Raw genomic sequence first — 27,576 nt, 5'->3', positions numbered from 1 at the left:
GCCCGTTTCGAGCCAGAGCGTCTGCATCACACCGGCGAGGCTTCTGGGAAAGGAAGCCAGCGATCAGACTGCACCCTGGGCAATAAAACCTCTACAATGCACCACATTCTGCTTCTAACTCTTCGAAGACACAGGGAAAAGGCAATTAAAGCATTTATAGGCTTCGCCCCCTAGATTTGCGGCAAGCAATTAAAGATCATTACTAATCAAATAAAAATAAGGGTAGCTCAAACCGCAATCCGGCCAGGGCATCGACTGGATTTATGCTACCGTGAAAGAGCTCATAAAGACTCATAAGACCTAATGCTACATTTTATACAAATGTGAGAAAATGGTTAAAATTTAATGGCAGACACATAGAAATGATTGTTAAGCGAATGTATAAAGTCCAAATGAGGCAACGGGTTCTTTCTTCTCTACCAAACTACAATCCTCTCAAGCTAAATCTAGTAAATTTTATTGGCCCGTAGAAGAAGCGGGACACACTGGTGGCTTCATGGGCGTAGGTGGATTTGGAGTGTCGGCACGCAGCCCTGCATCAGTCGTGTGAGATGATGTATGAAGAGACTGAGTGGCCACCTCCATGGTTGGGGTTTAAAATGGCAGCACTGGGCTACAACAGGATGAATCTGAGCATACTGCAGACGTTCACAGTGGAAATGACGATGGCCACACAGACAAACGTTGAGACTGACCGTGGCCAGGAAGGCCCATGCTGGTTGCCAACTGGTAGAGGCGCTGCTGCTGCTCCTCAAAGGACCCCTGCTCGCTGAGCGCTGACATCATGCGCCTATAGTGTTCCTCAGGGCTCATGTGGCCGTGGCTGACGCCTGCCTCCACCACTGGGCTCTGGGGGTTTTCTGAAGGGAAGAGGGAGAAACCTATGATCACCGATGGTCAATAGTTAACTCATATATGGTGTCTGGGTAGATCCAGCCCACACTCACACAATGAAAATGAGCAAAATTGTTTTATACCTTCTATTGTACAGCTTTTTGCTGTTTACTGCAGTCTCCTAACATGAAAACATGCCTGTACACAGATCATCCATTACAAGGACAGCACCGATGGACTAGACACCTCTTCATCAAGCTCTACTTATAGCCACACGCGTTCTGGATGATCAGACTCTGACCTTAGCAAGAACTTCCTGTATCTCTGACAGAGGGCACAATGGTATCCATGCCAACAGGAGTAAAGGGTGAAAGGTTATCCCATAAGTAGGATTGTTTTAAAATGCTATATTTTTCCTCTATCCATAGCCGAGGAAAAAGAAACACTAAGCTTCTATCAATGTTTTTTGCATGTATCACTGCTGCGCTGTGGTTAAGGTGTTGTAAAGACAATGTGGTGTACGGGCGCTATCGAGCTGTCAGTCCCCACACTTAATCTCTTTCTCTGACCTCCCTCCTCCTTCTATCTGTCAATGGTAACATGATCTAAGGCACGGGTGGTGGGGGAAAAGGGGAGGCGGTTCGGGAGTTAGAAGGGGGGAGAACGAGATGAGAAGGAGAAGGAGGGAGAAGCAGAGAGGAGCAGAGGTTATTTTTACCACCCTCCTTCTTATTGAAACCTGAGCCTGGCCCCGGGCAGGCGAGCAGGAGTGGCGCTAAGGAGCGGAGGGGGGGTGGGGGGCAGCATCTCTGTCTCCACCGCCAAGCTCCGGCTAATCCACCAAGGTCCTCAAGTGTATGCGTTTCTGTGTGTACACAACTAGTCTATGCCTGCCTAAAGTTTTCTCGCTCTCTTAACACAGCAGGGGGTGCCGACTTTGAAACTGAAAGAAAGCCAGACATCATTTACTAAGAGGCATCCAATCTCTCTGGCTCCAAACGCTGCCCTGTGAGTCTTGTCTCGCTCTCGATCTATTCCTCCAGCTGCATTAGTCATTAATTGATAACTTGTTGCCAGACCTGCGGCCAAGAACGTGTAACATGCACAGATAACGCACTTCGGAAACACACACAGGTGCGCAGTCAGCGTCTCGGCGTGGGCAGCGCCGAAGGTTAAGACACAGGATCAGCAGTGTTTTGAAATTTAATGTGCTGTATTTAAACAGGCAACCGGCTGCACGCGCACATTTTTCTGTAATAATACAGCAAGAGGATGGATAAGACGGTGGCAGGGGCTGTTTGCTCCTAAAAGTCAAACATAACCCTGCATATTCTGAGCGGTAGAAGGCAACAAAGTCAATTAAAAACACACAACAGCCATTAGCCTTTAAAGGAAACCAACAAGTACAAAAACAGATGCACAAACACACACACACCCTCACAAAAATCCACATAACTTTCAGAAGCTGTTGTTTGTCTAAGTGAGACTTCAATGACCAGGGTTGAGTGCCTCCTCCACACAAAGAGGACAAGGCTCCAGGCAGGGCTGCTGTCGGTCAAAGGTCACCCAGAGGTCAAAGGTCAACTCTGAGTTCATTGTGAACGCCACACAGCTCACGCTGACCTCCAAACGTTCTTACATATATAGATTCAGTATTTGTGTCTTATATGCACGTGCTGTTGACACCTTTCTGCCTTTATGTGGTCCTCAAGTGTGAACATGCACGTTGTTTGTGAGACCAGGCTGGATGTGTGGTGAGCTGCCGTCGGTTGTTCCTGCTCCATAATGCATCAGTTAGTACAGTAAGGCTTAGAATAGAGAGGAAGCCCAGGGACAGGCCTGATGGCAGCGCTGGCTCCAAGTCAGGCTCCTGGTTACACACCACACCAGGGAGATATGAATAATACAGGACAGCAGCCTGATTGAAGTGCAACAGAGGAGCAGTGCACGGTGTCAAAGCACATCATCATGGTTTTATATCATATAAAAACACAATTAAAAGCTAGCATTGAGATGCTCATGATGGGCGTCCATAGGGTGTGATGGGAATGGTATTTGGATATGATATTATTCTGTCTTATGATGGTAGGAAACCAGACTCGCCCTGTTAGAGGTCAGTTCACACAGATCAGATTTCTTTGGTCACACGTCTGTGGTAAGTCACAAAACCGTCAAAAATGAGAGCTCACTGACGCAGTACATGTTTTTTTTAGGGTCCTGCAGCAAATGATCCTTATATCCAACTGTCAGGGGGTGAATGGGTTAATAGAGAGATGGCATTGAAGTGTGTTTTCAGTCTGCAGACCTTGTCTCCATGTCTGCGTGTGTCACTAACCCCAACACCCTGACCACCACCAGCAGCTAAATCAATACACCTCATTTCTGTCTTCTTCACTCCGCGGCGTTCATCCTTCCGCTTTCACTTAAACGCTCAACTCGTCCTGCTTTATTCCCACAATATTCACTGGTTTCCGCTCGAAGGAAAGTGGAACACACGTCCGGACACATCCGCAACGTCCCAACCCGCAAACACACTGCCTGTCTTACCTTTAGGGGAGACGCTACGGGACTTCTTGCTGTCAGAAGGACACTCGCTGACGTTGCTGGGTGAGAAGCTCCTCTTCTTGCTCAGAAGCTCATCTGCCAACACACACACACACAGACACACACACAGAGATCAAGAGCAATCAGTAAAAAAAGACCAAAGTCAAGGTTTCTAACTTCTCCTCTGCGCTACCTGCGTACATGCTGGCTGCTCGGAGTTAGGAGAGAGGCAAGTGCAAAGGAGCCAAACAGAAAAAAAGGCTAGGTGGAGAGAAAGAGGGAAGCGGAGCGAGCGAAGCGAGCCACAGGCGTCTGGAGATGTGCCTGTTCTGTCAGAGACGAGGGGGCCTGCACCACCGTGGATGACAGATCTGCCCGGCTCGTCCACGTGCGTGCGTCTCTGTCTATTTGAGGGAAGGAGGACGCCGCCGTCTCCCTGCGTCTATTCCAGCGCCCTTTTTTGTCTGTCCTCAACTGTTATCAGTGTCCTTTCATTCGCTCGCTCCTCTTTCTCCAGATGTTGGCACAAAACTCTGAACTAATTGCACAGGAGCCTCTCGGCTGCTTCTGAAATTCCCCTCACTCTACATTACGTCTATATGGTGTTTATTTTCAGGTTTTTAACAGCTACTCCCCACTCTTGTCCCTTTCCTCCCCACATAAATACACTTCTTATCTTCCTGTCTCATTCCTCCACCCGTTTCCTCGTCTCTTCTCCCCCATAGGTGTGCCTGAGCCCTCCCTCCCGTCAGGAGATCCCTCTCCTCCCATTAACACCCTCCATACCTCCTCTTCCCCTTCCTCCTTGTGCCCCCCTGCCACCAAAATGGAGCATCTAGTGTACAATTACAGCACCCCCTACCGCCTCCTCCTCTTCCCTCTCCTCCCATCTCATCCTGCTCTTCCTTCCCACCCTATCGTCTCACCTCCGCCCCCCCCAAACACACCTCAAATCAATACGGGCCTAATCAGAGACGGAGGGGATGCAGAGCACATCGCACACGGCACCCGCAGGAAGGAAAAAGTCGTTTGTCATTGCTCTCTCCCTCTGTCTTTCTTTCTCTCTCTATTTCTATCTCATGCACCTCTGCTTTTTCTCAACTCAGTTTATTCCTCAACGCAGACAGCCAAGCCACAGCAGCAACTGCTTCCTCTTTTTCGCTCTTTCTTCCCTCTTTCTTTTTTCTTGCCTTCTCTCTCACTTCTCATGCGTATTTTTAGGGATGGAGGGACTGTCTTTTCCTCCCTCAAGGAGAAGTCTTCCGTTTCCTCCGTTGCGCTTTTTCAACAAAGCCATTTTTCATCATTTGCACAGCATGTGTAAACAGTATGGCGGAACAATGAGCAGAAGGTGAGAAAAAAACGTGATTTTATAGCAGTTCCTTAAGCAAACATCATTTTGTGATTTCTGTTATCAACACAGTGAAGCCAGAGTGGAATCTGACCCTGACTCTTAACCCATCATCAAACTTGTGTGCTCTGTATAACAAGACACAGATACAACAGGGAGGGAAATGGTTTAGACAGGACTCTGAGGATTTTGTTGGGCTGCTGAAGGAGTCCTGGTGTTGATGAGAGGGCAAGTCAGCCAACAAGAAAGGGATGGAGAGGGAGAGGGAGGAGGTTCACTAATGATCCAGTGTTTGATGTTGCCTCTCAGGTCCTGAGGAGATCCACTCCCTGTACCACCCTAAAGAGACTGTGGGGGGAAGGGGGAGCACTAATGGACAAGTGCATGTACGCACACACACTGAATGTCTTTCACAATTCCTACTTTTTCCGTCATCCCCTTTATGATCCCCCGTCTCCTTTATTAGCTTTCATTCACTTTTTCTTCTCGTTTTTAAATCACGCTCCGCGCATTTCTTTCACCGGTCCTTTCAAAAAGCAAAACTAAAGGTCTCCATCTATCCTATTAGTTGAATATTAACAAAGCGAGAAAGAAACCCCATTAGTTAAAACCCGCTGCAGCCAAACACACACAGATGCACATATACACATGCCTAAACCCACACCCAGAGCCACTCATGATCAAACACACACACTTGAGTCGTCTCTTGAGCCGACCTCACTCAAGACACTGCGTCTCCAGAGTGAGTGCCCGAGGGCCAGAGATTTGAGGGCGGAAAGCTTTTAAAGCCAATTAAATGGGGCTTCTTAGAGCACCGGCGCTCCCTTTTAATGCCGAACCCTGAGCTCTGATAGCGTAGACAGTAACCCTTCCACCCGCACCAACACCGCTCACAGTCAAGTTTGCCACCCCAGGGTTTCCCCCATCACCTGCTTGTTAGTATTGCTGAGGAATTAGCTGTTATGAAGCCACAAGTTCATTTTTTAGCTTCAAGGCTGTTATTTTAACTGTCAGAAGAGTTCACATAAGTGCAAATAGTATTAGCTGCTATGATATATTCTTTTTCTCAGTGAACTCAGTCCACACTAACTTTTTCCAAGGAGTCAACACAAGCACACCCTTTTCTATTCGCTGCCTCACTTCTACTTACTGGGTAACTTTCTTACTATCCGTCCTTCCTCCCACTGGGAGAAAGGATGGATAAGAACAGTGGGACAGATAAAGAAAGAGGAAGCAGTAGGACCTAAACGTCTTCTCTTTCATGTGACACCGTCGGGGTGAATGGTCAGGCAGAGGGAGCGTTCCTCGTTCTTTTGATTTCCTCTATTCCCCTAAACTTTAGTTGTCCTGCTGTCCTCTCTCTATCCCATGGAGCGTGGTGACAGCTCAGACAGCTAGACTCCTTAATTCCTCTCTTACTCTGTTAATCTGTCATCTTTATCAGGCTGGGGGGGCAGATTGGGTGCTGGGTGCGGGGAGTGACAGGCGGGGACGTGAGGTGGGCCGCCAGCCGCAGCCCCCCGATCAATCTTCACATTACAGCTGACAGAATGGTGCTAATAACTTATTGATCCCCCCTCCGTGCACCGGGGCCTCCGCCGGCCCTGAAAGCCCTGCCATTGATTAGCTTACGGGCCGATGCAGCTGGGAGCGAGGGAGGAGGATGGGGGAGGGCCGAGGGAGGGTGATGGAGATGGGGGGGAGAGGTGCTTCTGCTCACGCTGAGCGGAGGATGCACCACCAAATGTGTGTCCAAGAAGAGTAGAACTGCTCCATAGTTGGCCACGTTGATTTCCAGCAAGGAGGAAAGATTTAGGAGAAGTGGAGACAGAGGCACACTCTAAAAGCAGAACAGACGCCATGGAAATGTATGTCTGACCCTACTGTACCGCTATATCTCAAAGTGAAAATCTGTCTGCATCACCCAACAAAATCCAACATTCCAGACTAATCAAAGCATGTCCTGCTTCTTCTTCCATCATCTGCCACGCTTAGTGTTTTCTAGTCATATCTTTCAGTCTGTGTTAGTTCTTCCCAGTTAATGTGGCCGTTGCTAGGCAACTGTTCATGCCTAAGTATGCACGTTAATATTGCTAACAAAACAAATCATTTAAGTTTATTAAAGTTTTAAGAGCATAATCAAATTTTGTTGCAACGGACACCAGTCGTGTCCACAACAGCTGGAAATCTATATACAGAGTATAATAATATAGAACAGTGTTACAGTTCATGTTACAGTGATTTTGAAATCCTAAAGCATTTACTTTTGTTTAGAGAATGCTTTCTAAGCTCATCATGTGACACGTAGCTGGTTATGCTTTAACAGTGATCGTCACAATCGGTTTGAAAAACTAAGCCTTAAACCAACGCTGGGCTGCAGATAAACACGCAAGCTAACATCTAAAAGCAGGCATTTCAAACCACACATGCAAAGGTACACACACACACACACACACCCCTTCATACATATGCTGAAGCCCCAAACCACTGCTACAACCCCCAACCACACACACACCGACAGCCTGTAACTGCCTCTGGGAGTCTGAGTGCAGGGAGCAGAGAAGAGCGAGAGTGGCGGTCCAAAAACACCTTATCTGCCTGTTTGAGGCTCCAGTCTGACCGCAGAGCCACAGTTTACAGTCTCCACAGGCAGCCAGACGCTCAGCGCCGGCGCCCCGGCCCCCCCCCACCCCCCTTCCCCCCTCACACAGAGCCTCCGAATAGCCAGTAGCGGCAGAGCGAGGGAGCCAATGAGGGACGGACGGCGGAATGGAGAATGGAGGCAGCCCTCCTGTCTGTCCCTCAGATTTAATTAACGGCCCACTCCGGCGCAGAGACGACCCAGCGCGCCTGCTTCCCTTTCCTCCCGCCGCACACACACACACGCACACACGCACACACACACAGACACATGGAGTCGGCGGCCGCCAGAGCTGCCGCCTGTCCTCCCCTGATACCACCACCACCACACTCATTCGTCTCCTTTTCCTCCATTTTCCGAGTATTTCATATTCCACCCATCACTGCATCTCTGCGTCCGTCTTAATTTCCTTCCTGCCTTCCTCTTGGTCTCCCTAATTTCTTTCTCCACAGTTCATTGGGAGATGTTAAACGCCTTTGGAGCAAAAGTCAAAGAGGAGATCTGACTGGAAGAACAGGGTAAACACAATATCCTAGACAGCGTGCTGCGTTCACCATCTCATCCATCTCTAAGTCAAATAATCCCCTGCTCTAAACCTTCATACATATTACACCCACCTTAGTATTTGGATGCAAATCTGAACCTGTGTTGATTTTGTGTGGGCACACATCTGTAAAGCTACTTGGTTTTTTGCGAATAATTGTGTGTTTGTGAACGTGTGTGCGTCTAATTTCACTGGCAGACAGAATTAGAGCCAGTGGCTGATCGGATTGGACTTGTTTACAGACACGGAGCGAGCCGCTTAGGCAGCCTGTTAAATCTCCCTTTAATGCTCAAACGAACAGATTTTAGGGGCTTGGACCCCTCTGGTGTGGGCCACAGTGCGTTCACCCCCTCCTGCATCACCATCCCCCAACCACCCCCATCCCCTCTTTCCTTCCTTCATTAGGACAAGTACTCCCGGCTTTGATTTTTCCATGTTTAGCAGATGATTAGGCCAGTATTTGGGCGGAAATCCGTCCCAAACTGGAGCCTAAGACACTGGCTGGGGTGCTGGGGAGCAGTCTAATACCTTCCTACCACCATGCCTCATATCACGAGCACCGTATGGACAATTAATCCGGCAGACAGAAAAGATGTGCACAGAGAGAGCGTGTGGAGGTGCCGGTCTGGGATGATTATGCCACTTGCTGTGTTAATGGGATAAGAAGGGACAGGGTTGAACCCCAAGAAGCAGTGGAGCACAGGTATGGTCTTCACCGATGAACAGGCACCTCACACATGCATATAAGTTGTTTAAGCGGATTCATTATAATTATTGCTATTACAAACATTTTATTATTATTCATATTATAAACAATACTAGTTATTTATAATAAACCAACGTCCACTGAGGAGACAAAACAGGAATATTTTCATGCCTGAACCTGCAAGAAACCTCAAATACTGAAAATCCATCATTTAATAAAATTACAATGTGACTATCAATCATACCTTGTGGTATACAGTGCACAACGTCCCAGAAATAGGTACCACAAACCCAGTGTGGCATAAATATACAGGATGCTTGATTGCTGATATCTACAGGGACTGTTTACAAACCATATGTCTTCGACGGCTCTAGAATATCCTCATACAAGCTACTTGACAAATAGCTGTGATTAAATGCTGTCTGTGTTCTTTCTGTAAGCTGTAAGAAAAGCTCTTAGCTTAACACACAGACACACAAACACACACACACTCCACAGCTCCTCTGCTCACATGAAACTGGATTAATGGCAAACAAAGCTATTTATTCAGAGGTAATTTAAAACGGGGGGGTTAACAAAAATCCTGAAGTGCAGCGGAGAATGTGGGAAGAGCATTAAGTAATCAACTTGAGAGCAACCTCAGGAATGAGTAATAAGCTTATGTTAAATTCCCCCAATCACACAAATTAGAGTAAATTAAATGGGTAATGGAACATTTACACGTGTTACAGAAGATGTAACAGCAGATTTATCGTCAGCCTTGGTGCAAAGTGGGAGAAAAACAAAAGGCATCTTCAATTTTGACACTATGTAGACACACACACAAACATGAAACAGCTTCACGAGGAGGTCCTACCTGTGTGTCCGGTACTGGTGCCGTGGTCAGAGGCGGACTGGCCCTCGGGCATGCCGTGCTGTCTGGTGTGGTGAAGGTTGGAGATGATTGTAGAAAGGTCACTGTCACGACTGTAACACACACACACGATAAAACATTTATACTCTCCCCCAAGCCCATGTTCTGGAGGAGCTATACATACATTTATACTGTTTCACACACTACCTGCTAAATCCTCTGTGCAGACTGACTCACAGTCTCTCTCATCTGCACCTCCACAGACACAGCACCTACAAGTGGCTGCTCTGTCAACTACCTTTTAGCTGGAGGTGTGTAATACAGTCTGACAGACTACTGCATCCAGCACTTTTGGGTCTCATCCCCACTCATCTTCCACCCTAAGATGTATTAACGAGCATATTCTCAACTGATAAGTAGTTTAGCTGCTTATAACTTGATTATGGTCCTTTTTAATTCCAGTCACCAATAGTTTTTGAGGTACACTTCAATTCCATAATGAGCAAAAGCAGACGATGAATGTTAATTACTTATGAGGAATATGTTAAGAAAACAACGTAACTTGTGTTTCAGTAAAACTTTAACAGGAGGTCCTTCATGACATGGCTGTCCTGCCCTTCAGCGACCGAGAGAGGAGCAGGAGTAAGGTTTACAGATTAAGCCCGGATCCGGTTGTAGCTTCTCCGCCCTTCCAAATGCTCTACCAGCCGCTTTTCTAACCTCCTCACAATAGCGGACCAGCACAACTGTGTCATGGAGGTATTTCACTGGGAATCTGATTACCATCCTGATCGCATTAAACGCCATAATGATGGGAAATAGGTGCTTAGCATTTAAAGGGAGCAGGCAGTAATAGTATAGTCCTAGAGTAATAGCAAACAGCTTGTGTGGTAGCAGGGATATAGCTTTGAATATTTTTATAGTTTATGCTCTAAACATCATTTACTACTAAATCCCCAAAGACCTTTTTTATCCAGAAGAAAACATTAAAGCATGTAGCATTTCGACGTGTCACTTTGATGATATCAACATCCGGTTAAATGCAGAGGACCAATTTCATTGTGACGTTGTAACACGTGTGACATATGACAAATAAAGGATTTTTTCTTCTTCACTGGGAGCTTTATTGAAAGCAGAATTATCCATGAAGGGGGTCTGGTGTGACACGGCAGGCACAGTTTATGGGACAGAAGCGGTGAATGGTTCTTAGCTGCCACCACTATGACGAGGCCGCACTGTTTGTGGCTGCTGGATTTGGGTTTTTACAGTCCCATGATTACAGGCTGCTGCTGTAATGTCAGGCTGCCGGTCTCCAAGCTGTTTTCCACACGCTAACAGGAAAGAGGAAGGGGAGCACGCAGGGCCTAATGCTGGCTGCGCCGGCCTCACCCCTAGCCCCTTTCAGGCGGACAATAAATCAAAACTACGTTGTACTTCGTTGTTAAAACGGTGACTTTAACGAGATAAACAACAGAAACAGTACAGTTCTAGACTCACGGCGAAAAACTGATGCTAAGTCATCAATCAGCAAGTGTGAACACTGCTCTCTGTCCATTACTTAAAGTGATCATAATAATGCTATCCTGAACTTCTCAGAGGTGATGGGGTTATTATCCCATGGCAAAGTGGCCGCTGTAAGCCATGAACGGCAAGGACATTGTTAGCGGGGTAATTAGTGGACTTTTTCCGCGCTATCCCGCCTTAGCTTGGACTAATGAGCACCTAGCCCTGTCCCCACCCACCTCTGCCCTCCCTCAACCCTCCACTCCTCTTTATGTGGGAGGAAGCCAAGGTCAGACTCAAGCCCTGGAAGATGGAGAGGGGGTAGGGATGGTGTTTAAAACCCAGTCACCTGAGTCAGCACTCCCTAAGGAGCTCCTAAGGCTGGGGTGATCTGGGAAGGACGGTGGCTCGGGAAGGATAGAGGGGAGTAATATTGTAGCCGTTGGCCCCGATAGCTAAGGAAGGACACGCGCCGCCTTCTTATCGCCTAAGTGCCACCCGGAGACAATCATCTCATCTGCAGCTCATCTCTAAACTGGTCAATACAAGCCCTTCATCGCAAGCTACAGGACAGACACACTGACCCTGACGTTGGGATAATGTGTGTTAATACCCCAAGCACACCACTAGTGTCCAACGTCACTCAGATGCAGCCGAGGTAATTAAATCTCACACATTCTGTCACAAACTGCTCACTAGATCAGAGGCAAATAATGTCTCTGGCTCAAGAAAAAAATTAAAAACAAAAAAATGCTTTCTCCTATTTCCTCTCTATAAAAACTTTAATCACACAAAAGCTTTGAAAGTTTTATAGCAACGAAAATGTTTATTGGATGTTCATTTCAGCCTAAGCTCTTTCGTTTAGGCAAAGGCTGTGTTCCCTTTAACTATTCAATAAGCGCTAATATTCCAAAGAGTTCAATAGAAAAAGAGGGCGTCCGCTCAGTGAAACGACCCAGTCGTGGCCCTGCTGTGGCATTGGCACGTGGAGCTGAGGTGGCAGAGCTGGAGGTCACAGTGTGAGCTGGCACCAGCCGGCGGCCCAGGCTCCCTGACGCCATGTCTCACACCACCACTGGGAAAGCGCTGACAGACAGACGGCAGGAATGTGGAGGTGGAAGAGTGGAGCGGGGGAGAAAAGACGGAAAGAAAGAGCGAGGTCGCCGCGTAACATCTGGTGCTGGAGGGTTTACTTCGCACCCTGCACCGCTCGCCTGCCTCGACACACAACCTACATCAACCTGCACAGGTGGCCCATAGCAACATTCAAACACCAGCAGGAAACATGTAATATTCAGCAGCTATATCCCAGTGAGGTATGCACTTAGGCAAAAAACCGAGAGAGGCGAGTTTGACACGTCTCTCGGAACAAACGCGCTGTATTATTTAAAATCTTTCTACCTATAGGACACAACGCAGGAGCATTTATGTTTCGTCTGATTCCTGTGAGTAACGGAAGCGCAATTATCATCCTGCTCACAGCTGGATCGAAGGGCAACCCGCGAATGGGAATCCTGCAAGCGGGGCGGGGGGCGGACGGGGGTAATGAATAAATCCAGAAATAGATACATAAATAAGTAAGAGCCAAGCCTCACTTGGGCTTCACTTCTCCTCGCTGTTCCTCTGCTGTACGGCCTGACGTGAGGTCGATAAGGCAGCCAAGGGAGGAAAGCAGAGCACGGTGAAAAAACAGAATATATGTTAAGACCACCGCTGTGTTTCATGCAGATTCTCCTGCACTGAGCTTTGCACATGCGGCTGGATTTACTGTTCATTTTACCTCAGGCTTAGACTTTACGAGCGACTATTTTAATGTGTCTGTTTCCCGATTCTGAAATTAATTCAACAGTTACAGGCAATAGACTTAGACCATTGATTGAACACTGCTGAGCATCTTTCATATTTGTATGTTCACAGGAAGCAAAAAAGACAAAATACCGTGGAAACAATGACTGTCTTGCTGTTGGCCAACGCCCAATAAACGACTGAACTGCTGCGACGCCGCTGCCATGGTAAACACATGTAAACAAGGACAAAAAGTCTTGAAGTGGAAAGTTTTTCTAGAAAGCTATAAAACCTTCAAGCGCACTAATTAGTGCTTTAGGGGAGAGCCATTTCCAGTCATTTCACACTGTCCGTGACCCCTTACTGGCATAAGGCAATGACAAAGTTGTTCAATAGAGCTAGAGGACAAAATGTCAGAAACAACAGACAGATAGTCCAGCCGTCTGCTTACTAACAACTGTTGTGACTCTTCTAAAGGTTTGAATGTGAGCATCTTAATGTCACTAAGCTGTTTTATTAACATAAGTGCTAAGTAATAACACAAGAGCATAAGTTGAACTGAATGAAAATATCGTTCAAGGAGACAACAGTTCAAGTCCATGAGAACTTTGTTTCATATTGGGTTGAATGGTTGGTTTCATGTCGATCTCCTTCCTTTGTCTGTCTCATATCGTTGCTACATGCTACTTGATCAGCAACAAAGTTTGATGAAGAAGCAAACATGTATGCAAGCAATCAAATGGGGGCTCATGAGTCACTGCAAAACAGTGGAATAGCCTTGGTTTGTTTCTGTGAATTGGGATGGTTGATTTTTTTTTCTTTTTATATAGGATGAAAGGCAAACATCGGCAGGTTCAACTTAAAATCCAAAGTGGTTGCCAGATAATTACTAAAAATCTCTATCAGCACTTTTTAATCAGAGGTTTGCTATCTACAGCCAAAGCGAAACCCTTCAATATGATGCTTTGAGTTACTGCTATTGAGCATTTTGGTCCTTATGGGTCTCAGAAATCAGTGTTATTGAGTCAGAGGCACAGATAATACAAAGGTAACAATAAAACCAGTTTGTCTCCACCTTTCAATAAATGTGTGTTCCACAGGACCCACACTAGACTTTTAGAGATGGTAGAGATGGTAGCACTATAAGGACAAGTTGGCCAAGCTACACTCCAGATGCTCTGCATCAGCAGGACAAGCTATGAAGCACTAAGGAAAGTGTGTTAAGCTGGAGACTATTTACATTCATCTGGATCAGCTTAATAAACCTGGGAAACAACCAAATAGCAACCACGACGACGGCAGAGAGTTTAGTTGCTGCATGAGAATAAAAAAATCTTATCAATAACTAACGGATGCTGCCTGAGGGTAACCGATGACGGGTCGGGTGTGACGCGGTCCTGCAAACACGCTGATGATGTGTGGCCGACAGCATAGACCGGTATATAGAGGCCCTGTATTTTTCACAACTACCGGCCAAATCCAATTTGTCAAGACCCTTCTACGACTCAGTTATGAAGCTGCAGTCAATGGAAATCACATTTCCGTGATTGGACATCCCATTATCCCGTTCGTCCAGTCGCGCATGTGGGATAAAGCGGGTTGAGACGAATGCCCGGGACAGACCGGAGCTGTGGCTCCAGCGAGTCCGTCGCCTTTCAAAAGGGTAAAAGCCTGAAATATTAGTCATAAGTGTTCTTTAAATTCATTATCATCTTAACACGCCAGCGGCACAAGTGTCGGGGGGAGGGAAAGCCCTTTTAAATGAGGTTAGTGAATCCATTTAAAGCTTCACAGTTGCTGTGCTGTCCGCCGTGTCACACGCAAGTCTCGAGACATGAAAAACATCCCCTCCTCTAATGAGGTTGCACAAGCTGCTTATAATGCAGCTGGGGACTTTCTGAGGTTAATCAATGAACAGCTTTCCCATTATATCTTTCCGGGGCCCGGCTGATTTCTGAATCTCACACGCCTTTTTATGTACATACCAAACATTTTTGTTTCTTTTAGATTAAAAAAAGTCACATACTAATCAAAATGATCAAAATGCTCCCATGCACAGGACGAGGAGGAGCAGACAGTGACTCCGGTGAGTCAGTTTTTCTAAATCAAGTCAGGACAGATTCACAGAGACTTGGCAGTGGCAACAAAACGTAAACCAGCAAACCAATTAACACTTTCAGAGCTGAGCATAATCCCATTAGTCGTTCAAAAGCAGAAGCCATACGAGTTTTGTTGAATACAGGTTGTGTCAAAATTAGATCAACGCAAAAGTATTTGTCTTTCAAGGATAATAGTAGAGTACATTTAGGTGACCTGTATGTCCACGGTGTCACAAAGCGGGTGCCTCACCTCTTTCTCATGATACTGTAATGCAGCTCATCCTCCTGCTTGATGTGGGCATGATCTGCACTGGCCCGCTCGCTCCCCTCACTGTCATCGCTGCTGAAGATGGAGGCCAGCTCCTTCTTGGGAACCCGGTTGGGGGGGAGGGGGATGGTGCGTTTCTCGGCCAAACGCCCACGATTCTGCACAACATGGCATAAAGGAAATAATGCATTTTAGCAACAAAACTCCACTGACACACTCGAGTGCTAAAAATGAGAGTCCTGTCCCCCACAATAACCACACTGTCTTATCGCTCTCTGTTGACTGGTTGTATATTGTAACACCTGGACACAGTGTTAAAATATTAATTATGCATGACAACAAGTTAGTAAGGAAGCAGAAGCGTATAAATAGCTCAGTAAAGCTGATGATGAAAGGTTGAAATGGGAAAAAGTAATGAAAAATGGCATGAATACCAAAATAGTTATCAATTACGCTCAAACTGCAATTTCTTTTTGGCATAAGGTGTTTACCAAAAAACAGCTTCAAAACCAAACTCATGGGAGGAGGCAAATGGTGGATTTATCAGAGGATTGTTTTCTTTATTCTCCAAGAACAAGCATAGAAAAGAAGGGTTAGAACGTAGCGTGGCCCTAGGGGTGATAAGAAGTGAAGCTGAGGGACTTTTAATGTGACCTGAAGAGGTCACTGCAGATTAACACGGTCCAATCACAAAGGGAAACCGGCGGACGGGGGGGAGAAGAAGAGAACGTTCGAGGAGGAGCCGAGATGGGAGTGTGGAAGAGATTTAGCCGCGGGAGGAAACTGGAGAGGAGCGAGGGAGCGGCGAGTTGAGAGAAATAGTTAACAGTGAACAGAGGTAGGGTGGATGTGGGTTCATACAGGAGAGACCAGAGACGCAGTGAGAAAATACAGAAATGTAGTGAGTCAAAACATGAGGCAACTCAACAGAAGAAGGGTCTGTCCAGTGTGGGAGAACGGACCTGGACCAGAATCTATATTCCTCCCTCTGTGTGCCTACATCTCTGCTCTTGCTCCTGGACGCCTTCAAGCCCTCCAGCTATCCCTCCACCACACGCAACCCCGCTCTCCGCTCCTCTCGGCTCCCTCCCTCCATCCCAGGAGGCGCCGCAACATGAGTGGCAGTCGGGGGCAGGAGGAGGGATTTGGGGGCTGCTAGCCAAAAGGCAAACAGGTGCAGCCCCTCTGGAGTCTCTCAAATGGCAGACATTAAAAAGAGTAAGGGGGGTGTGTGTGTGGGGGGGGGGGGGATGAAAACATCCCTCAGGATGAGCAGGCCACAGAGTTCTGCACATTTCTCTTTTTCCGCGCCACACTAGAAAAGAGGTTCTTCCGCCTTTCTTCTCTCCCGTGGAAGCTTTCTACAAGTTCTGCTCCAGCGTTTGAGACGCTGGATTACTTTCCCATACTTTTTGCTGCTTCCACCACGGCCCTCGCTGTGCATCGTTGGTGAGGGAGGCCGAGCAGGTCGCGGGAGGAGGCCGACGGCAGGGAAACACAACACGGGAGCAGGGCACATGCAACGCTCTGCCCGCTGAGTGTCATTATTGCCCCCTACAACCCTCTCCGGCTACACATATATGCACGAGCATCACTCGCACACCTGTCCCTGTTCCTTTGAATTCCCCTTTAAAGCCGGGGATTCGACTTGGAGCATGCCGGCAATACAGTGTATACAAGAATAGTTTGTCTACAAGCAGTCGTGACTGTAGCTGTGTGTGTGTGTGTGTGTGTGTGTGTGTGTGTGTGTGTGTGTGTGTGTGTGTGTGTAGACAACCACCCACATGGCCGTGACATACCCAGACTGACATCCCCCCCTCCCCCTTCCTCCCTTTTTTCTCCTCCCGGAAAGCCCCGATCCTTTCTTTAGTGGCACTGACGCAGAACTGGGGGTGAGCTCCCACTTCTTCCGGCAACACTTCCGCAGCGCGGGGGAGGGCTCTCTCTCTCTCGCTCTCTCTCTCTCTCTCCGAAACAAAACACGAAGCGAAAACACACCCCTGGCGTCCCACGTAGGGGCGCTCAGAGGAAGGGCGCACCAACGCTCGGGCTCGTACATGTGCGCACAGACACACGGGCGTCGTGCGCCGAGCGGAGGCAACCTTACTGTGTGTGGTCAACCTCCTTTCAGCCATGGAAAGAAGTTTCTCATAAAAGTCCCACTAAAAGCACCTCTATGAATATCGCCTCCCACGCTTTCTGTCTGACAGTCAAAGCAGCCAAGAAATATATCTGTGCTTCACATTAACACACCAAAAAAATGCTATTAAATAAACAAAAGACATCCATGTGATCATGTGACAATGGGAGCAGCTTGATACTTAAATTTATTTTGTGAATATATGATATACAGAAATGCTCCTCTCACCTTCCATATATTTAACACAAACAATGGCTTTCACTAAGACTCTGTTAATACAAACTTTTTGCATCACATTCTAAGAAGAGAAATCAAGTTTTCTAAAATGATTCTCCTCTTTCTCCCTCGATTTCCAAGTTATTTTTAAAAGACGCGAACCAAAATTGATTTGTACATTAAAACCCAAATCCACATAATTTCCACCCCTCGCCAAATTTGAAGTCTCCCAAAAAATTCAATTTAGCGCAGAGCTGAGAGAATAAATAAAATCACGAAGACACTGCGTTAAAAGTGGGCTCGCTAAATTTATTGAAAAATCTTGACAAACGGTTAGAAGTCAACGCGTACGCTGGTCACTGTGAGCTAAAAACATCCTATGCATACATTTCCATTTAATAGGTCGATATGAGTAATAGGCACTAATATTTCAAACAAAAACACAAAGCCGGTGAATATGCGAGATGAGTAATGTGCCAACACTCGCAGCCATGGCTTATATGTTATTATAACTTATTTGGCAGGTTTCCTGAATTCATAAAACTATAAGTAATGGGTTTGTTTTAAAGCCAGCCACAAAATGCTGTTGTAGTGAAAACCATTACAGGTTAATATCACATCTGCAGGACACACTGGCCAGAAAAGGAGCGAACGTTTAAGCAACATTTATAAATGATTCTAATATTTCTCTCCAAATTTGTTTTAGACTTTTAAATGAGCTCTTGGTGGAAAGGAGCACTAATGAGTGTGTTTTTTTCCTTCCTCCCTGCGTTATTTCCTGAAAGGTGCAGTGCCCTGCCGCTGGCTCCAACCAGCATTAGTGAGCACACACCCACACACACACACAAACACGCACACGCACACACACACACGCGCACACACACACACACACACACACACACACACACACACACACACAGCGGTAGCCGCCCGTGACATTCCTGCAGCTGCGGTGCTCTCTCTCCCTCGCACGCGCCCCCCCAGCGATCTCCCTGGGGGACGAATGCCTAATGAGTCACGCGCCTGTCTGCCGTTGCCTCGCAGCATGTGTGTGTGTGTGTGTGTGTGTCTGTGTGTGTGTTAGGAGGCAGGATGGCGGGCCGTCTTGGCGCGAGCGCCAGGAGAAAGGGGGGGAGGGGAAATGAGGAGATGACAGAGGAGACGGCGAAAAAATGAACGAGGCCGGACCAAGGGGAGGAGGGGGGGAGGAGGGAGGAGGGGGGAGCGGCGGACGTGGGGGGGGTGAAGTGGTCATTACCAACGCTCACATAGAAGCTCAGAAGCAAAAACAAACAGTCCGTCTGCTGGTTCGTCAGTAAATACGGACACATTTTGAACTTCATTTTCACCTCCTCACACAGAGATCCTCCTGACGTTTGTACAGGTGCTTTTACGAGGGGAGATTTTGTCCTTTTCCCAGATTACGTCAAATTGAAATTGCTCACTGTGCCGACATTAATGATCACAATCAGATTTCTGTGGATAAATCTGCAATTACAGTTGATGTCAGGATATTTAGTTGCCAGTGAGAGTTTCATTTGTTCCACAAAACAGGAAGAAACTACTAAATACGATTGTTTTTATTTTTAGTTGTTTGTTACTTCCACCCTTAAAAACTCAAGTTTTCCCTTTTGTTCACCACTAACTATGGCCCGGTTTGTTTGCAGAACCACTACTTTGCCTCCACTATAGGTGCTCTATACTGAACATGCACAGAAACGGGCAGGTCCGACATTTGCCTGGTTACAAGCAAATTATTAGCACGTACACAATCCCACTTACGGCTGCAGATGCAAGATTGGCCATTAAAACCATTGTTCGCGGCATTTGTACTGTATGTGATCTAATACTAGATAACTGTGTGCGGTTTATTTATAGACTTTAAGTAGTAGTTAGTTGTTCAAGGCCGTGTGAGAGGGAAAAAAAAAGTGAGAAAGCACTGTAGGGCAGATATGCATGCGACCGAGTCCCCCACCTCCCCACACACACACACTCGCTCATTCTCTCCTGCACTCTGGGCCCCCACGCGCTGAGCCGAGCGGGCAGTTGCAGCCCAGTGGAGCGGCACAGGGCAAAGGGGGGAGGACCGGGGGGAGGAGGAGGGGTTGACGTGCACAGAGGACGCGAGGCGATGAGGTGGAGGGGATGAGCGGCGGGCGAGGGGGGGGTGGGCTGCCGGCGCGGCGCTGGGAGGTCAGTGACGGTGCAGTCAAGCGTGCCAGCGCGCCTCCTGCCCTGCCCTCTCCCTCCCGTTTCTCCCCCTCTCCCCCCTCCGCTGCTCGCTCTCTCGCTCCGTGTTTGGATAGGCCGACGGAGGCCGCCGCGGGGGAGCTTTATGGACAGGTAACGGCTGCGCCGTCGCCCGCACCCCCTCAACCCCAGGCAGATGGAGGGGCGCACGAAGAAGCGTTGAGCCCCTCTGTTGTTTCAGCTCAAACAAGAATTAAACTAAATCCTGACAATGACTAGAATCTCTTTGACGGTTTCACACAGTTGAAACTTTAAATGACCAATTAGCCATGTAGCTCTCTGAGGTACAGCTACACTGCTTTGTATGCTACTGCAAACCATTTAGGAAATCAAGGGAAAGATAACGTCAAATATGAGTACATGCAGCAATAAGATACAGGCCACTCACACTGAAGCATACACTCATTCTAAGATAACACATTTAACTCTTTGTCCATTTCTAGCATCTAGCAGTTTGCAATAATAGAAGCTAATGGCTAATTGGCTAAATTAGACTGTTTATTGAATAATTCATGAAAAGTAAACAAGGGGTACCACAGCCTTTTCCCTGTTGTAAAGAATTGGACTGAAAGAACTGATGCTGTATTTTTATACGTCTAACACAGGGACGTCATATTGATCCATCATCTAAAGACCCACAGAGAACGAACTAATTATGTTCAGGACGCAAGTACAGTAGACCTCATCACAAATCTACACACTTCTGGACCAAAGGCTGATCTCAGTGTTGCTATAGCAACATAGCCTCAGCAACAAGCATGAGCACAAACACAACACATACACCATGAGTCGTATACAGTAGGTAGGTGCTCTATGAAGCCACGCATATAACGGCTCTGCTTCTATTATTCCACCCAATACACTGCACTTCAGTTTCAACTGTCCTTCGCCCATTACCCCTATTGGAAATTACATTATGAAAATGGAGTGAGGCAGATGATAAGTTGTATGCTAAATGTGCGTGCCGGTGTTTGTGAACAGATCCGAGAATGTGTGTGTGTTTAATTCTACTTTGCAAGAAGAGCCCTTGATTGGAGGAGGTCTTTACGAGCCGGAGGAGGGAGTGCAATTTCCTCCCGGCCTCCGCCGGTTCCGCTGAAATAACAGAGCAGAGGAAGCCGAGCTCTCCAAGGGGGAGACACATGCATGCAAAAACACACACACACACACACACACACACACACACACACACACACACACACACACACGTACATACGCGCCGAGCAAGTCAGCCAGCCATCCCATTGTGCAAATCACAGGCATTCATACACAAACATACTAATGCAAACGTGTGACCAGACAATAACACAAACATTCAGAGGATAAACCTCCACGTAGCTTGTATAGTGTAAACAACTTAATGAAAAAGTAGCATCATATATTATCATATGCGTTGTGTAAAAATACAACAGTCATTTACTTTAACAGCTCATAGTTCAAAGTGAATCAAACGTGAACTACTCCAACTTCAGAATTTCTGCATGTCAGTACATTTCAGTTTTCGTCATTCGTTGGTATAAACAGCTTGCGCGTGGACCAACGCAGCAAATTAACTTCTAAGATTTCTGAGCCGGCAGGTGAAACATCTTCCCACCAGCTGCTGCGCTGCTTTATGATCACTTGCCTCATGCCTATAGCAAAACAAGATCACTCAAAGTTCAGCCGTCAAACTTTCAAAATAAATGTCTGCATGAGGTCATTTATGTCAGTAGGCGGCCATAGTCTGTGTGTGTGTGTGTGTGTGTGTGTGTGTGTGTGTGTGTGTGTGTGTGTGTGTGTGTGTGTGTGTGTGTGTGTGTGTGTGTGTGTGTGCGTGTGTGCGTGTGTTTAAGAGCGAGTTTGAGAGAGCGAGCTCATCAGTGTGTGCTAGCTGCCATGCCCTGAGGGAAGTCAGTGGGGAGAGGGAGACGCTAGTACAGGCCATACAAGTCCCGCTGCCTTGCCTCCTCCGCCTAACCCTCACTGCCTCGCATGGAGCTGCCAACATACTTAGCCTATATGTGCGAGTGTGTGTGTGTGTATTTGTGTGTGTGTGTGTGTGTGTCACGTAGAGATTCGCTTGGTGGCTTAGACTTCACCACGAGACAAGAGAAGGGGAAGAGCGAGCAACAACAACCTTAAGGCTGTCTTACGCCTGCTTACGTCAATGACAAAGTTTAACTCCACCGCAGCTTTAATTGAAGTGTAGCTGCACAAGCCCCGGCAACCCAGAAGCAATCACTAATATCTGTAATGAGCCCGAGAATAAGTAAACACGCTCCTATTCTCAAATCCTACAGTAAAAACATAAGACGTGAGCATTTCTGCTACCTGCTTGTCCTACCGCCACCTCCCTCAGGTAATTTATTGTGGCTGAACCCTACGTGTTAGGGTGCAGGTCTTCATTCTTGGATGTGTAAAATGTCACCAGTTTAGCTGTATCACTCAAACACCTCCGGCTTATCAAATCCGCCTTTGCCTTGCGTGCCTCGCACACAATAATCAGCGGTAGCCACGCTCAGTAGCTCGCTAAGCCTCTTACACCCTTCCCTCAAGATTAGTGCTTGGGAGCGACGACAGATGCGCTCCGTGGTGATAAAACACACACACACACACACACACACACACATAACCCGCAGCACCTGTGTGAACAGATTTGGCGACGGTGAGCCGGCAGTGTGCCCGCTCAAAGCCCTCACGCGCAAACACACACACACACACACACACACACACACACACACACACACACACACACACACAGACGCCGAGTGGTGATGCCGTAATCGTGACACACCTGCAAGGCCTCGAGGTTTGGCCCGGCGCCACTGGCCGGGCCCTGGGGGAAGCACTAGGCAAACAAAAGTTCAACAGCCAGGTGAGGACACTGATTCAATGGGGCAGACGGAGCCCGGCCGATGACACCTACCGTCAAGCAGCCATACTGAAGCGCTCAGTGCCCCCGAATAAGACGCTGCTTGATGCTCGGCGCGCGTGTGGAAGGCTGAAAGTGGATTTGATATTCACGCTGCGAAAAATTACCGTCAAAGTTGACACGTGCGCCTGTGGGGGCTTCACCAGCAAGGTTACAGAGAAAGACAATGCGCGAGTGTGCGCTCAGCCACTGTTGTGTGCGCTTAGAGTCGGGTTACTGCACAAATAACGCAGGGAAGTACGGTATCAATGTGCTTGGTCCTAAGCTAAACCTGGAAAGGCTGGTGATGAGGTCTATAAATACGACTATGTACCAAGGCTGAACAGGTTGAAATACTATTAAAACCAGTCGTTTGTGATTTGGCAGTATAAATTAAAACACTTATCCAGGCAATATCCAGCCAGGTAAAGGTTTTGTATGACCTACAATATAAATGGTAGTCATACTAGACAACATCCACTCATATAACACAAATACTTGTGTTCATTTATCTTCCAGGAACGTCGATTGTGTTCTCTGACAACATGCAATCTTCGCTAACGACGAACCACAAGCTAGTAACTTAACAGCTTCACCCTACGAGCCCACTGTCCGCAATGGAACAGAAGCTGAAGACATCGCATTGACACAACACAGAGTAAACTGGTAAAAGATTCTTACCACTGGGGATGAGATTCGACAACCAGGACAATCGCAGATCGGAGGGTGCACTTGTAAGATTCCTTTGGACATAAGCGTCTTGAGACTTTTCCCTGGAAAATAAAGCACGACACTTGAGTGAACATGTGGCAGCCGGGCTCTGTCACAAACAACAGTCCGGTTCCTGCTGCACAGCAGCTCAAGCTCAACTTTCAAAACTTCCATTCAAGACAGTGAGCGATGGAGAGAGATGCGAGTGGCGGGTTTACCTGCAGACGGTCCTATCTCTTTACGGGTCTATTTTCTGACATTAAACTACATCGTCCACGGTGGTGAAAGAGAGAGAGACCGGAGCCCACGGCCATCGGTCTGTGGGAGCTGCTAATAAACCATTAGGCTGTCATTTTTAACCTGGGGGCAACACCCCCCACCCCCCCACGCATCTCAACTCCTGTCAGTTCTGCCTGAGTACGTGTCCGTGCGTGTGCGCGCGCGTCAGGTCGCGCGCACCGTGCTAATTACGGTACTACATTAAAATACTGTGCGATGGATGTAAACATAAAGTATCGGAACACTGTCACTGTATTGATGCTATCGTTAGCCCGCACAATTGAAGCGGCGGCACCTCAGTGATTCATTTTAAAGTTTGTGCTGGTTGTAAAAAAATTAATTAAAAAAATACCACGTTAACACTAAGTCATGAGGTGAAAGGAAAACAAACCGCTAGAAACAGGCGATGCGTTAAAGAGTCGACGTGCACGAGCGCTGCCACTTAACGCAACGAGGACGGTCCACTGCGTGTGTCACACACTGGTCATCCACGTCCCACTTCCGCCCTCGGTCCCGGTTCTGCCTGTGCTCTGGTGTCCGACGCCAGCCCGAACCCTCCGCCTGAGCCTCGCAGGGCAGAGTGGAGGACACGCGCCCGTTCTCATCCGTGTCCTCGCGCACCGGCTGATGTAACCCTTTCACGCCAAACACCCAGCGACGAACCGCGGCGTCCAAGTTTGGACCCGGAACGAGCGTCACCGAAAAAGTGGTGAATTAACGCGAGCGAGTCTCCGTCCGCGCGCAAAGCACGAGGACCGCGGCGGTCGCCCTCACCTTTGTGTCTGATACTCCGTTTCCAGTCCTTGGCCGTCTCCCGTCCACTGACAAACTGGAACTCGTTGGGGGTGAGCCACTCGCCCCTGTATTTAATCGAGGGCCCCTTACTGCCCTGACACAGTTTATTGATATAAAGCAAAGCCTTGTTTTCCCCGCATTCCACCTCGATGCACGGCTCGCCGTTGTCGAAGAAGGGCTGAAAGTCGGGGATGGAGGAGAACCTCTCCAGCATTAAGTCGTCCGTGTGATGGTGGAGGTGCTGGTGATGCAGCGCCGAGTCGTGGAGCCCCAAGTACGCGCGGTGATGGGCGAAAATGTGGTCGTAGGGCGGCGGATGCGGGGTCACCACGGGGATAGCGGTGGCATTTAAAGGGGCCAGGTATTCGGACTGGTTGAAGGCGGTCAGTGCCATGTCGTCTCCATCCAGCCGCTCCTTCTTGATGGCAGGCATGTTCGCGAGGGACGAGCGCCGGTAACAAGTGAGGAGCTGCTCGTCCGATCCAACTTGCGCGTCCGCTCCGTCTGCGAGTGGGGCTGACCCAGACTTGGAGACGCGCCGCTTGGTTTTACGCAGAGCCCCCGTGTCGCCGTGAGACCGCGGTCTGGTGAAGTTGCCGGATAGATTCCCATTCAGTAGTTTCCAGCTCGCAGCGGCGGCAGCGCTCTCCGTCAGCCTCACAGGTCCTACCTCCCACATTTAATCGCGCTCGCTCTGTTAATACCTGACATGCTGGGAAGCCCTGAGCCCGGACATTATACGCTACACTGATCATTAGCAGGCGCAGTTTGGCGTCGTCTCCGTTTTTGCCCTTAGGGACATGAAAACCTCGGAGACTTTAATATTTACCACGTAGAGGCGAAATTGTGCGACGAATAGGTTATGAATAAAACAACATCAATACAGTTATGGGAAGGTTCACGTGACCAACATACAATTTCCCAGGCAATAAAGACAAATAAGTCATTGATAATTAAATCTTGCTATATTTCTCCTTAGACACTATTATGACTTTAGTCAGAAACCAATGCGTCACGAATGTATGTCCTTCAGTAACATTAAGTCTGTTAAAACTTTGAAAAGACTTGTTTTTAACCCCCGTGCGCGTCGTCGAAGTCACGCTGAAGTTCACAGACCCAGACCAAACAAGATTTGCACTCTCCGCCGCTTCTCAACTTGGCCCATTTAAACAGCGGAGGCTCGGCGAGGGCCACGCGGCGGAGGGGTTCCGCGACGGACGGCGCCTCGGTGCGTCAACGCAGCACCAGTCATTAGGCTGCACGAGGAAGTGAACAGTCATTTAGCTTCACCCATGTAACCTAATCCGTAACCTGGCGCGACAGCTCATCTACTCATTAACAATTTAGAAATATCTTTTTGTTTTCCAAATGCAAGATGTTTTTTACAGAAATGTGCTTCTGACACCTAATACGTTTGTTAGATCTTATGTGAAGAAAAGCCCAAATATATATATATATAAAATATTATGGTTATGATAGTTATAATCACAACAGCCACAAAGCAGAGCATCAGTACATTAAAAAATTAAATGCAATCAGTCTCATGAGTACAGTAGTGTTACTGTATATTTTAGGTAAGAGGAAGTAGTATGTGCTACGGCTGTGAGCCTGATGCCTCCCACTAAAAAGTGTCTCTATACGCATTTTCTGGGAGCACTTTCTTTCCACACTGTCTGCAGGACATGTTCCCCTGAACAGGACTACATCTGACCCCCATCAGTGGAGAACCACCCAGGTGGATCCACCACCAACACATGGAATAGCCATTCCAGCAGCAGCGCAGAGGTGGGGTCCAAAACACAGTGTGTCAGAATCCTATAAATCAGGGCATAGTGGCTCTGACACACACACACACACACACACACACACACACACACACACACACACAGGAAGGAGGCAGGCAGGCCACACCACAAGCGGAAGCAGTGCACGAGAAGGCCAGAGACCACAGCCCGGCCAGAACTGGTTTCATGCCCACAGCCAATACGCAGGCAAATATACGGCAGACATTTACAAAAACACTCGTCTGTTACCTCACACGACACGATGACCTGCTATGGACTGACACTTTTTTCCATTTGGGAGGGAGCTGAAAGCTCTGGAGAGAATGTGAGAGAATCAGTGGGTTTGTAGAAGCGGACGAGTTCAAAACACATTTGACATTTTTTACTTTCACAGGAATGAAACCTATCTGTCGTCACTGAAAGCTACCGGCGCCACAGTGCAAGAAATGAAATCAAAAGGTGGCCTGAAAGAAACAACAGTGTCACTTCCCACTTGTTAGCGAATACACCGAGCAGCAGCACTGACATAAACCATGAGCTGTTGACATTTATGGCATTCGTTCACAAAGCCGTTTCCAGGAAGTGGAACAGCACATTGTAGACGAGAACGCCTTTGATTGTGTCCTTATCAAATCAGCCCGCGCCACATCGAAATGTCTTGATGGAAACCTCGCGGACGCGTGCGTGGGCACTGGAGGTTGCAACATCGGGAGAGCCCTGGTGAAACCAGTCATAAAGGGGACACCCATGCCCACTCCTGCACCCACTCACCATCCTGGATCATGACTCATTTCGATGGCTCATCACGGAGGGGTTCCCCAAACTCGTACAGTGACAACACTTGAGCTTTCACATCTTAAAAGGCGGTGTGTGTTGACTGAGTAGAGTTTTCCATTGGGCCGGGTCCATTTTATTTTGGTGTTTGAGGTGATGGGGAAACCTTGCATAACCTTCTTCAATGTTTTCTTGCTAATGACTTAAACCACCTGCTCTTATACAATAATAAGAGGAAATCCCTGGTAACGTTTATAATTTATTACTACTGTGCATGGTTAACTTGCATTTTCAACAGGCAGTACTATGATGCTTTCATACTCTCAGACTTAAACCAACCATAGATTCTTTTAATAAACCAATAGTGTCTCTTGTGATTTAATATAACTCAATTTCATACTAAAGTCAAAAAGCACCTCCATTTTAAAATCCTTTCCAACTTCCCTTACAGTCAGTGAGTTTGTTTCTCATGAAGTTCAAATGTACAGATGGAGAGTTGCAGAAGTAGCAGAATGACTGATTCCAGGCAAGACAAGCTTCTTACTCAAAACGCACAAGGCCACTCGTGATGGAGAGAGGTCCTCTCTCAATAATGGCTCAAGAGTCATT

The 27,576-nt window shown here is 47.6% G+C and overlaps 1 protein-coding gene across 6 annotated transcripts in view; it reads right to left on the bottom strand.

Annotated features, from left to right (window-relative positions):
- Positions 1 to 27,576, bottom strand: part of samd11 (sterile alpha motif domain containing 11) — a 59,843-nt gene that overhangs the window by 12,818 nt on the left and 19,449 nt on the right. For 2 of the 6 annotated variants that reach the window (XM_041071444.2, XM_029155586.3), the window contains 5 exons: positions 23,306 to 23,397; positions 15,111 to 15,286; positions 9,477 to 9,586; positions 3,382 to 3,474; positions 696 to 860 (listed from right to left, as the gene is read on the bottom strand). In XM_041071444.2, coding sequence (XP_040927378.1) covers positions 696 to 860; positions 3,382 to 3,474; positions 9,477 to 9,586; positions 15,111 to 15,286; positions 23,306 to 23,377 — 616 coding nt within the window. In that variant the 5' untranslated portion in view covers positions 23,378 to 23,397. Of the gene's footprint in view, positions 1 to 695; positions 861 to 3,381; positions 3,475 to 9,476; positions 9,587 to 15,110; positions 15,287 to 23,305; positions 23,398 to 23,553; positions 23,974 to 24,005; positions 24,349 to 24,388; positions 25,785 to 27,576 lie in introns of those variants that run through there. The other 4 variants (XM_029155584.3, XM_029155585.3, XM_029155588.3 and 1 more) reach the window with 4 other exon arrangements.

This window comes from Betta splendens, chromosome 7 (assembly GCF_900634795.4).
Source record: "Betta splendens chromosome 7, fBetSpl5.4, whole genome shotgun sequence".
NCBI lineage: Eukaryota > Metazoa > Chordata > Actinopteri > Anabantiformes > Osphronemidae > Betta > Betta splendens.
The sequence above is the reverse complement of the archived record's forward strand: the minus strand, read 5'-3'. Positions and strand labels throughout refer to the sequence as shown.